Source organism: Elephantulus edwardii, unplaced genomic scaffold (assembly GCF_000299155.1).
Source record: "Elephantulus edwardii isolate Elephantulus edwardi_28Jun2011 unplaced genomic scaffold, EleEdw1.0 scaffold00549, whole genome shotgun sequence".
Lineage (NCBI taxonomy): Eukaryota > Metazoa > Chordata > Mammalia > Macroscelidea > Macroscelididae > Elephantulus > Elephantulus edwardii.
The window spans coordinates 143,478-155,977 of record NW_006400299.1 but is presented as its reverse complement, the minus strand read 5'-3'; the positions used below and the strand labels follow the sequence as shown (position 1 = coordinate 155,977).

The window sequence follows — 12,500 nt, the reverse complement described above, 5'->3', positions numbered from 1 at the left end:
TAAAGGGTAAAGAGTGATTTTTTTTAATGGATAAAATAAAGTAGAATAAAATAAAGCTCAGCACTGCAATCTGATCTAGAGGGAATCTGACGTCCTAACCAGAAGGAACTTTGTAGAGAAAAATCTAGGGTCCTTCAGTAACCAACTGCTCTCCCCCCTAGGTCATTACCACCTGTGTCTACAGGGCTTCCAAATTTTCATCATTAGCCAAAAGGTAATAACGAACTATGACAGATTTGGAAGCAGGAGTGACATCCACTTCCTAAAAAACATGCCTCTGTAAACTCTATGAATGTTGATAAGTGTCGATAGTTATAGAAAGGCTTCAAGCCTTTTATTCATAGAGATACTATGTGTTGTGCTTGACTCCAAGACAGTCAACAACAACAACAACACAGCCAAAAAGAAAAGTAAGCACAGAAAACAAATAAAACATAAAAGAAACAAAATAGTTAACAGTATGTCTTAGAGATAGATTTACATGAACATAACTACATATCCCCTTCTTTTACTTGTTTTTATGTTCTAATCATGTTGTTGTTGGAGGTGCTGTCAAGTCAAGTATGACCCATAGCGACCCTATAAACAGAACTGAATGCTGTTGTATAAAATTGCTTTTCTCTCTCTCTTTTTTTATTTATTTTAAGTTGTTTTATAAAAATGCCTCATATACTTCGGGCATGTTGCTATTTCTTGGAGAGGGAAATAATGGTCAGAAAAGAAGAGAGCTGGGGAGGGAGAGGAAAACCCTTGACCCTTGGATTGACACAGTGACTGCAGCAATGGCCTCTAACGTGTCAGGAAGTGTGAAGATGGCACAGGATAGACGACACAGTGACAGAGGCCCTGTTCAGATCTAACCATGTGATATGCCATATTGTGCTACTTGTTTCATTTATTTTATTTCTTTTCACTTTGTTAAAATGTGAGACATATAAATGCCAACATTTTTGTTTGTTTTGTTCCTTTCTCTCTAGCAAGTGTCCTAGGTTTCTGTGACATAGAAGTTGTAAGAATGAATGAATGTACTATGCGGAGTTTCACTGTAGGACAGGCTTTTAACACAAACCATCAGGAACCAGAAAAGTGGAAAAAGTCCAAAACAACCATGTATAGTTTTCTTGATTTTCTAGTCAACAGAACAAAAGCCCAAGTCAGGATTGCCTCTCAGCTTAGGGATTTTCTCCCCACAAGCACTCGCCACAGAGCAGCCTGAACATCTGGGTTTCTGAGACTGTAGATGAGAGGATTCAGCATGGGATTGATGACAGTGTTGAAAACCCCCACGCCTTTATCTTTATCTGAAGCATCAATCGATCCCAAGCGCATGTAGTTGAAGATACCTGTCCCATAGAAGAGGCAGACTACAGTGAGGTGGGAGCCACATGTAGAGAAAGCCTTCTTCCTGCCCTCCACTGAACGGATTCGTAGAACTGCAGCTGCTACATGGGTGTAGGAGGTGATGATGAGAACCACCGGGGTACCTGCTAGTATAGAAGCAGCAACAAAGAGCACCAGCTCATTGACTTGGGTGCTAGAGCACGAGATCTGGAAGAGCTGTGGGAGGTCACAGTAGAAATGATTGACAACATTAGGACCACAGAAGTTGAGAGTAGATAGGGCGATAGTGTGGATCAGGGCATTAATGAAGGCACAAGTCCAAGACACAGACACCAGTGCCCTCTGGACTTCCTGACTCATGCGGGTGCTGTAGGTGAGGGGTCGACAGATGGCAAGGAAGCGATCATAGGCCATAACTGTCAATAGAAAGCAGTCATTTCCAGCCAGAAAGTGGAAGAAGAAGAGTTGTGTGAGGCAGGCATCATAAGAAATTGTACGCGTGTGAGACAGGAGACGATCTAACATTGGAGGGACAGTGACTGTGATGCACCCAACATCTAACACGGACAGGTTCCCCAGGAAGAAGTACATAGGGGTGTGGAGTTTGGGTTCCACCAAGATGGCTGCCAGGATGCTGAGGTTGCCCCCAATTGTGAACATGTAGGCAAAGAGAAAAAGTACAAAGACCACAGGCTGCAGCTCTTCTGAGTCTACGAGGCCCAAAAGGACGAACTCAGTAAGAACTGTTCTGTTTATCCCAGCGTCTGCTTCCATATGTGCCTGTGAGAAAACGTCCCATAGGAAAGTTGTCAGATAATGTATTCAACATACATATTTTGAAGCCTCTACATGCTAAGTTTCATGATAGTAAATTCACAGTTCTCCAGGCAAACACTTTTCACTCTGCAGGTCACACCTCTTCATTGACCTCTTCTATTAACTCTTACTTCTGCCCTTCTCTCAAAGGAGATGCCAATGTCACTAAGCTATATCCCTTTCTCTTGGACTTGACTGGAATTTATAAGCTACCTGGGGGGGGGGCGGGTAGAGAAATCTTTCTCTTTGTCTAAAGCAAGATTAATATACAGTGTCTACATTTATACCCTGTAGTTAACCCTATACAAAATAGAGATTTCAAAATAGAAAAAAAAAATCCCCCAAAGACTTAAATCTTAAATTTAAGGCTTCTAAAAATAGCTGAGAGGAAGGGAAGGTACACAAAACTCAGAATTTGTACTTATAATATTTCTCTGAGCTAATAGAATTAGTTAGGGACTTCTCCAAAGTACTGAAGAGCAATGGTGTCTCTCTGGAGACTAAGGTGCATTTGATACAGGCCATGGTCTTTGCAATCACTTGTTATGCATCAGACAGTTGGACAATGACTAAAGAGGATAGAAGGAGAATTGATGTCTTTGAGATGTGGTGCTGGAGAAGAGTATTGAGAGTACCATGGACTGCTAGGAAAACAAACAGATTCGTCCTAGAAAGGGTTAAACCAGGTGGCTCCTTGGAGGCAAGGATGCTGAGGCTCCGTCTAACATACTTTGGACATGTTGTGAGGAGAGACCGGTCCTTGGAGAAGGACATCATACTTGGGACGGTGGAGGGACAGCACAGGAGAGGAAGGCCCTCTATGAGGTGGATTGATTCAGTGGCTGGGATAATCAGGATGGGAGTGTCAGAGACAGTGCGATTGGCACAGGACAGAGCAGAGTTTAGGGCTGTTGTACATAGGGTCGCTATGAGTCACAAGCGACTCGATGGCACATAACAACAAAACAACAACAATAGAATTAGTCTAAAGAAATTCAGAATTCTTGTTCAATGACTTTCCAACAAATTTCCAGTGTTTCGGTTGCTAATCCTGTTAGCACATTGGATTTTTAATTGCCACTTAGTAATTATTCCATCTCTCCATAATGTCTGCAATGTTGTTGTGATTGCACTGGCGTGGAACACGACTTATAGAGACCCTATGAACAAAAGGCCTGAAGCCTTTCTATCACTATCGACATGTTTCAAAGTTCATAGACTTTCCAGAGGCATATTGTTTAGGAAGTGGATGTCCATACTCAAAAATAAAATTTATAAGCATGTCCTGTGTTTTGACTATGGTTAGCTGTAGTTAGGTTTCTGCATTAGATAGCCTTAGCTTTAAGTATGGCCCTTAAGTCAAGCATTATAAACCCACCAAGGCTCTAATAAAAATACTTAGAAAGTCAGATTGAACTTAATCTTTCAGACTTTACATCAAGCTCTGTGGGTTGTTCCCCCCCCCCAATCCATGTCACTATATAGTTCATAATATAAGCATAGCTACCATTGTTAAGGCGCTGTTGAGGTGAACCTCACTCAGAATGGAACACTGTTGGAGCCCATTGTTGTAGCCACTGTGTCATGGTAAGAGTTCAGTCACTAGTTATGTTATTCATTCATAGCAATATTATTCTTTTGCACAAAATAGGGTGGTAAGCACTTGTCCAGTAAGATAACTCTCCAGAGAGAAAGAATATGAGTGTTTGAGTAGTCAGTAAAATTCAGGACAAAAGCAATTATGAAGGTCCCAGAACTGTTGTCATACATATAATGCCTAATCATATATTCCTTTTAAACAGTTCTTTCCTTCATCTGTTCCAATGCAGTGTTTATTATCTATCCACTCATCTCCTATTTTCCTCCCAACCTCACATGTCAGTCCTGCTTTTTAACAGTACTATCATAGTTTTAAAAAAATCATTAAAAATATAACTAAACCACCAAACAAAACTTAAAAAAGAGATCCCAGAAGTCAGATGCTATAGTAGTTTGGTAATATCAGTTGTTAGTATTGTGTACCATTGAGCAGAAATCAATTTATAGTTGACCCTCCAGCAGGTTTTCAAAAGTTGTAAATCTCACAGGAGGAGACTGTCATCTTTTCTTTGGTGAAGAGGGTTGGTGGACTTGAACCACCTACCTCAGGGTTGGCAATGCAACTTCTTACCACTAGGCCAACCGAACTCCATGTGATTCAAATATGTTAAGGAATATGGTTTATAAAAATTTCCTGTTTCTCAAGATGGAAATCAAGTATATAGGTTTAAGGCATGACCTTCTTTGCTTTCAGTTTAAATTTGGAAAGCAGACGAGAGAGTGTAGTATGAGAAGTCACTAAGAAAGTTACCTTTGTAGTCTTTGGGTGAGACTATTCCTAAAGGTGGGACCTCTGGTGACTTAATTGTTAGGAATTGTGCCACCAACTCAAAGGTACACAGTTGTAAATCACCAGCTGATTTGGGAGATGCAGATAGGCAGTTTACTCCTATGCAATTTACTGTCTCTGAAAATCCCCTGGAGGGTCAACTATGGGTTGGTTCCAACCCAGTGGTACACAACAGAAACAATACACCTAAAGGTGGGAAGATCATCAGCAGTTCCACAACCTTGATCTTCTGCAACAAGTGTTTCAAGTCCTCCTTACTTTCAGCATGGTTGTGTTATCTGCATGATATGCGTTATTGATGAATCTTCCTCCAATCTTTGATGCCATGTTCTTTTTCATAGATTTCAACTTCTTGAAAAATTTTCACAGCATACAGATTGAATAGTTATGGAGAAAGGCTACCCTGACACATCCCTTTCTTCATTTTAAACCATGTAGTGTTCCCTTGTTCTGTTCAGACCACAGTCTCTTGGTCCAGGTAGAGGTTTTACATGGGCACAATTAATTGTTCTGGGATTCCCATTCTTCTCAATGTTAGCTATAAACGTTATGATCCACACAGTCAAATGCCTTTGCATAGTCAATAAAGCATAAATACAGTCTTCTAACAGAAGCTGCTCTGGACGTGCTCACCAAGTTGTGCTAAGAAATCTGGAAAACAACCACTTGGCCAACTGATTGGAAGAGATCTGTATCTGTTCCCATTCCAAAGAAGGTTGACTCAACAGAGTGTGGAAACTATAGAACAATATCATTGATTTCACATGCAAGCAAGACTCTGCTGAATATTATCCCAAAATGACTAGAACAGCACATCAGCAGAAAACTGCCAGAAGTGCAGGCTGGGTTTAGAAGGGGTCGTGGTACTAGGGATATTGTAGCTGATGTTAGATGGATCTTAGCTGAAAGCAGGGAGTACCAGAGGAATGTCTGTGTTTCATTAATCATGCAAAGGCATTTGACTGTGTGGATCATAACAAACTGTGGTTGAGTCTGAGAAGAATTGGAATCCCAGAACACTTGATCGTTCTAATGCGAAACCTATACTTGGACCAGGATGCAGTCATCAAAACAGAGCAAAGAACCACTGCATGGTTCAACATTGGGAAGGGAGTACACCAGGGATGTGTCCTATCTCCATACCTTTTCAAACTATATGCAGAACAGATTATCCGGGAGGCTGGGCTCTATGAGGAGAAGTGTGGTGTCAGGATTGATGGACAATCCATCAACAATCTGCGTTATGCAGATGACACAACCCTGCTTGCTGAAACTGAGGAGGACCTGAAGCACTTGCTGCAGAGGATCAAGGACAGCAGTCTTCAATATGGATTGAGGCTCAATATCAAGAGGACAAAGATTCTCACCACTGGACCAATTGGCAGCATCAGGATGGATGGTGAAGAGATTGAGATTGTTCACAGCTTTAGTTTGCTTGGCTCCACAGTCAACACTTTGGCACCAGCATCCAGGAAATTAAAAGACATATTGTGATGGGAAAGTCTGCTGTTAGGGACCTCTCCAAAGTACTGAAGAACAATGGGGTCACTCTGGAGACTAAGGTGCATCTAATACAGATTATGGTCTTTGTAATCACTTGTTATGTGTTGAAGAGTTGGACAATGACTAGAGAAGATAGAAGGAGAATTGATGCCTTTGAGCTGTGGTGCTGGAGAAGAGTATTGCATGTACTATGGGCTGCTAAGAAAACAAACAGGTTCATCCTGGAAGGGATTAAACCGGGTGGCTCCTTGGAGGCAAGGATTCTGAGCATTCATCTGACATACTTTGGACATGTTGCAAGGAGGGACCAGTCCTTGGAGAGGGACATCATGCTTGGGAGGGACAGCACAGGAGGGGAAGACCCTCTATGCGGTGGATTGATTCAGTGATTGGGGTAACCAGGGTGGATGTATCGGAGACAGTGCGATTGGTACAGGATAGAGCAGGGTTTAGGGCTGTTGTACATAAGGTCGCTATGATTCGCAAGCAACTTGACGGCACATAACAACAACTATGTATTAGGGTAAATAAAATACATTCTTAGAAAATTCACTTGCTTATTTTTACTTTTAAAATATATATGGTTATTACACATTAGGGAGTTGCACTGTTAACTGAAAGGCCATACCTTTCTGGTAAGTAAAATCCACCACTGGCTCCATAGCGGAAAATGGATATCTTCTTTACAATTTATTGTCTCTGAAGACCTGCTGGAAGCTCGGCTGTGAGTTGGTTGTGAGTCAAAAGCAATGAGAGTTGTTTTTGGCTTTTTTTTTTAAATGACTCACATTATACCTTGCAATTTCAGATAGCACTGATACTAAGCACATTCAAATGAAATAGTCCATGGATGCTTGGAATTCTTAAAAATGAAAATCATTAATAATGGACCTGAGTAGGTATTTGAAGATACATTTCAAGAATATCTTCCACAAATAAAGACTTGTTTCTACAATTTGAAAGGCATTGGATACCCAATAATCACATATACAGAGATCTATAATGAGGTACAGTCTAGAAAAGAAGTTATCATTAGGAATGCTACTAGACTGATTTATATGTTGCTTATAGCTAACATGTGTAATTGGTAAGGAAAATGTAAAGAAAATATAAAATTAAATGAGGTAAATAACCAAGTTTACTGAGTATAATAAATTAAGATGAGCTAAGTTCACCTACTGAAAGAAAATAATTTCAACTTGCATCTTAAAGCAAAATCCAATAAATGATATTTCAAGATATATATATATATATATATCTCCTCACTACATTATCTAGAAAGATTGAAAAATATGGAACACATATGTACCAGGAAATGCTAAAGAGAATAGACATTATAATAATTTTAAATCACACAGAGCTTATTTCAAAATAAAAATATAAACAAAATTTAGAAAGTCACTTTATAAAGGATATAAATTACAAGTACATACATATAATATAGGGGCTCTGGTGGTCTAGCACGTGGTTTAAGGCCACCAGCTGCTCTGCAGAAGAAAGATGTGAAATCTCCTCCCATGTGAATAACTGCCTCTGTAAATCCACCAGAGGATCAGCTATGGGTCAATTCTGACTCCATGGTACACAACAACCACGCCTATGTCCTAAATAATAGCACCAATAAGAATCAAAACCTATAAGGAGTTCAAGTAGATAGAAAGGCATATTACAGATATGCATATTATAGATTATGTGTCATAAATATACATTTTTTCTTTTAGTTCTTGGTAAACAAAATAAAAAACCTATAAAAATATACAAACAGTATATTAAAAATGATGATAAATTATTTACCATGAAAATGAAGTTCTTTTTAGTTTTATTTTCTCATGTCCATAAATCAATCACAAAATTTAATGTCTACTCAGCTGCCTGACCCAGAGCAGCCAGAGGCATCTCATCAGTGACCTCAAGGACAACTCATCCAGATGGGTAGGAATGCCTGACATCTCAGGGAAGAGAGCACTTGAGACCCACATTCAAAGACTTTGTCCAGTTTGGGTCTAAAGCTCCCAGCAAAGACCCTGAGGTCTACAGGGCACCAGAAGACAATGGGATGGCATGTACAGAGAGCTGAAAGAAAACAATTTCAAGCCTTAAATCTTATACCCAGCAAAGCTGTCCATTAAACATATAGCAGAAATTTAGTTATTTGCAGACAAGCAGACACTTAAGGAGCTTGTGAAACCAAGACCAACTCTACAAGAAATGAGAAAGGAAGCCTTCACACACAGAATAGCAAATAAAAGTGGATACACCAAAGGAACCACCAACAGAAGAAAGAATGCAGCAAAATTACAATGATAAAAACTGGCCTGTCAATAATCATGCTCAGTGTGAATTAATTAAATGTATCAATTAAGAGAAAAAGAGTAGCAGAATGATTAAAAAATAAATCCCCAAACCTTTTGATATGTTGCCTAAAAGAGATATATTTTAAATGAGAAGAAAGATAAAGTGAAAAATCAAAGAATGGAAATAAAAATAAAGCAAGCAGCCTAAGAAGGAAGCCCCGGCCCCTCCCAAAACTGAAGCCAAGGCAAAGGCATTAAAGGACAAGAAGGCAGTCTTGAAGGGCGTCCACAGCAAAAAAAAAAAAAAAAGATCCACACGTAACACACCTTCCAGGGGCCTAAGACACTGAGACTCCGAAGGCAGCCCAAATACCCTCAGAAGAGCGCCCCCAGGAGAAACAAACTTGACCACTATGCCATCATCAAATTTCCCCTGACCACTGAGTCAGCCGTGAAGAAGATAGAAGATAACAACACACTTGTGTTCATTGTGGATGTCAAGGCCAACAAGCACCAAATTAAACAAGCTGTAAAGAAGCTCTATGACATTGATGTGGCTAAGGTCAACATTTTGATTAGGCCTGATGGATTATGTTCGACTTGCTCCTGATTATGATGTTTTGGATATTGCCAACAAAATTGGGATCATCTAAACTGAGTCCAGTGGGCTAATTCTAAATATAAATTTTTCTCACCATAAAAAACCCCCACAAAAAACCAAGCAAATGGCATCCATATGAAAGCAGTAGTGGCGATATGTCTGATAAAATAAACTTCAGGATGAAATCAGAGGGTCATACAATTTGATGGGTGGAGGGGGGAGGTGAAGGAAATGGGAAAGATCAAGTGTGAAAAGCAATGTATTAGGAATTTGTAAATAAATCAGTATAAAATAAAGGAAAAAAAAGAACAATAAGGAAGGAACCTATACAATAATAAAAGGCACAATAGAATAAGAGGACACAACTTTAGTAAATATTTATGCATCATATGTTAGACTTACAAAATACATAATACTTAAGTCAACAGACTTGAAAGTGACAGCACAGTGAGGTCTGGTGGTCTAGTGGTAAGGAATTGCACTGGGAACCAAAAAAATAAAAGAGTAGCAAAAAAAAAAGTCCACCAACAGCTCCACAGAAGAAAGATGACAAATCAACTCCTTTGTGATTCCAACTCAATAGTACACAACAAAAACAAGAGTAGTGGTAGATAGGACAACTTGAAAGAAACTCAGCATAGGTGCAGAAGAATTAAACCATACAATTATACAACTAGACATCTTAGACTTATTCAGGACAAAATCAGTAAGATAGAAAACAGAAAAACAATTAAAACCATCAACAAAATGAGGAGTTGGTTCTTGGAAAGGGTTAATAAAATAATAAGCCACTGGCAAACATAACAAAGGAAAAGAAAGGATATAAATAAATAACTTGAATAAGAAATGGAAAAGAAAGCATCATAATAGGATCAATTTAAATTGAAAAGATAATAAGAGAATATCATGAAAAGTTATTGTTGTTTTGTTGTTATGTACTGTCCAGTCACCTGTGACTCTTAGCGACCCTATAAGCAACAGCTCTGAAGCCTGCCCTGTCTTGAGCCAGTCTCTCTGACTTCAACATGCCTACACTCATTGCCCCATACTCTGATTAGTTTGAAAACCTAGAGGAAATTAACAAATACTTAAAAACCCACAACCTATCCAAATTGACTCAGACAGAAGTGGAACATTTGATCAGACCTATCACAAAGGAAGAAATTGAGTAGCTCACAAAAACACCCCCTCCTATTCTCTGAAAAAAAAAAAAAAAGTCCTGACCCAGCTGGTTTCACAGGTGAATTTGACCAAAAATTCAGAGACAAACTATCACTAATTCTACTTAGGTTATAGAAAAATATGAAATACTGCCAGAATCATTCTATGCAGTAAGTATAGCCCTAATACCAAAAAAAGAAAAAGAAATCTATAAACCAATATCCCTCATGAATACAGACCTAAAAATCCTTAGCAAAATCCTAGCCAATAAAATCCAACTTTGTATATATATGTATATATATATATGTATATATGTGTATATATATGTATATACACACACACACACACAAACATACATATAAAACACACACGTCATTATGATCAAGTGGGATTCATAACAGCTATGCAAAGATGGTTCAACATAAGAAAAATAATTAATGTAATTAGTCACATTAATATAATGAAATACGAGAAACACATGATCCTATCAGTTACGTAGAAAAGGTCTTGGATAAAATTCAGTACACTTTAGATTAAAACACTCAGCAAATCAGGAATATAAGAATTCTCTCAACATAGAGAAAAGTACAATGCAAAGCTATGAACCAACATCATTCTCAACAGAGGGAGATTAAAGGCATTCCCCTTGTGAACAAGGACTAGGCAAAGATTCCTATTGTCACCATTCTTATTCAATATTGTATTGAAAGTTCTAGGTAAGGAAATAAGGCAAAAGAAGGAAATAAGAGGCATACAAATTGGCAAAGAGGTTGTAAAACTAGTGCTATATGCAGATGTTATGACAATGTACACAGAAAAACTCAAAGACTCAACCAAAAAACTGTTCAATCTAGTAGACTAATTTACTAGAGGCAGAATACAAGATCAACATACAAATATTAGTTGGATTTCTCTACAGCAACAAAGAAAGCATGGAAACTATAAAAGCAGTAGTATTTACAGTAATTAGCCACAAGATGAAATACTTAAGTATTAACCTAACTAGAGACACAAAAGACCTATATAAGGAAAACTGCAAAACACTAATACAACCTAATTAAATAGAAAATGGTCCCTGCTCATAGATAAGAAGACTACATCATGAAAATAACATGTCCTACCAAAAACAAGTGTTCTGAAGGAGGAAATTAGAAGACATATTGCCATGGGAAAGTCTGCTGTTAGGGACCTCTCCAAAGTACTGAAGAGCAATGGTGTCTCTTTGGAGACTAAGGTGTGTCTGATACAGGCCGTGGTCTTTGCTATCACTTCTTATGCATCAGAGAGTTGGACAATGACTAAGGAGGATAGAAGGAGAATTGATGCCTTTGAACTGTGATGCTGGAGAAGAGTATTGAGGGTACCATGGACTGCTAGGAAAACAAAGAGATTCATCCTGAAAAGGGTCAAACCAGGCTGGTCCTTGGAGGCAAGGATTCTAAGGCTCTGTCTAACATACTTTGGACATGTTGCAAGGAGGGACAGGTCCTTGGGACATCATGCTGGGGAGGGTGGAGGGACAGCGCAGAAGGGGAAGGCCCCCTATAAGGTGGATTGATTCAGTGACTGGGGTAATTGGGATGGGTGTGTCGGAGACAGTGTGATTGGCACAGGACAGAGCATAGTTTAGGGATGTTGTACATAGGGTCGCTATGACTTGCAAGTGACTCGATGGCACATAACAACAACAACAACAACAACAACCAAAAGCAATCTACAGGTTCAATGCAGTCCCAATACAGTTACAAACTCATTTTCAAGGAGTTAGAAAAGGCAATTTGCCATTTTATTTAGAAAGGAAAGAGACTCTGCATGAAAAATAAAAAGGAAGCTGTTGTGGTTAGGTGCCATTAAGTTGAGTATGACTCACAGCAACCTTATGAACAACCAAACTGAACAGTCTCCTATCATGTACCATCCTCACAATCTCTGACACATTCAAGCCCATTGCCGCAGTCACCGTTATCAACCCACCTGGTTGAAAGTCTTCCTCTCTTTTGCTGCCCTTCCACCTTTCCAAGCATGATGTCTCTCTCCAAGGAATAGGAAGTATCATACTCCCTGATCTCAAAACCTACTACACAGCAAGATATAAGAGAAAGAGAAAAAGAAAATAAAATAACATTTTTGCAAAGTGCATAAAAATAGATGATAGAGAAATTATATATATATTTTTTATTATATGTATTGTAAATAAGTGTTATCATTTTTATTGTTTAGGTATATGCAGAACAGATTATCCGGGAGGTGGGGCTCTATGAGGAGAAATGTGGGGTCAAGATTGGTGGACGATTTATCAACAATCTGCATTATGCGGATGACACAACCCTGCTTGCTGAAACTGAGGAGGACCTGAAGCGCCTGCTGCAGAGTGTCAAGGACTGCAGCCTACAAT

At 38.9% G+C, this 12,500-nt stretch overlaps 1 protein-coding gene across 1 annotated transcript; it reads right to left on the bottom strand.

Annotated features, from left to right (window-relative positions):
* Positions 1-1,167: 1,167 nt before the first annotated feature.
* On the bottom strand, positions 1,168-2,115 carry LOC102853738 (olfactory receptor 3A2-like). The gene has a single exon (XM_006903241.1). The coding sequence runs from the start codon at positions 2,113-2,115 to the stop codon at positions 1,168-1,170; it is 948 nt and encodes a 315-aa protein (XP_006903303.1).
* Positions 2,116-12,500: the final 10,385 nt, after the last annotated feature.

Coding starts and splice junctions, on each gene's coding strand:
- LOC102853738 (XM_006903241.1), bottom strand. CDS start 2,115: ATGGAAGCAGACGCTGGGATAAACAGAACAGTTCTTACTGAGTTCGTC.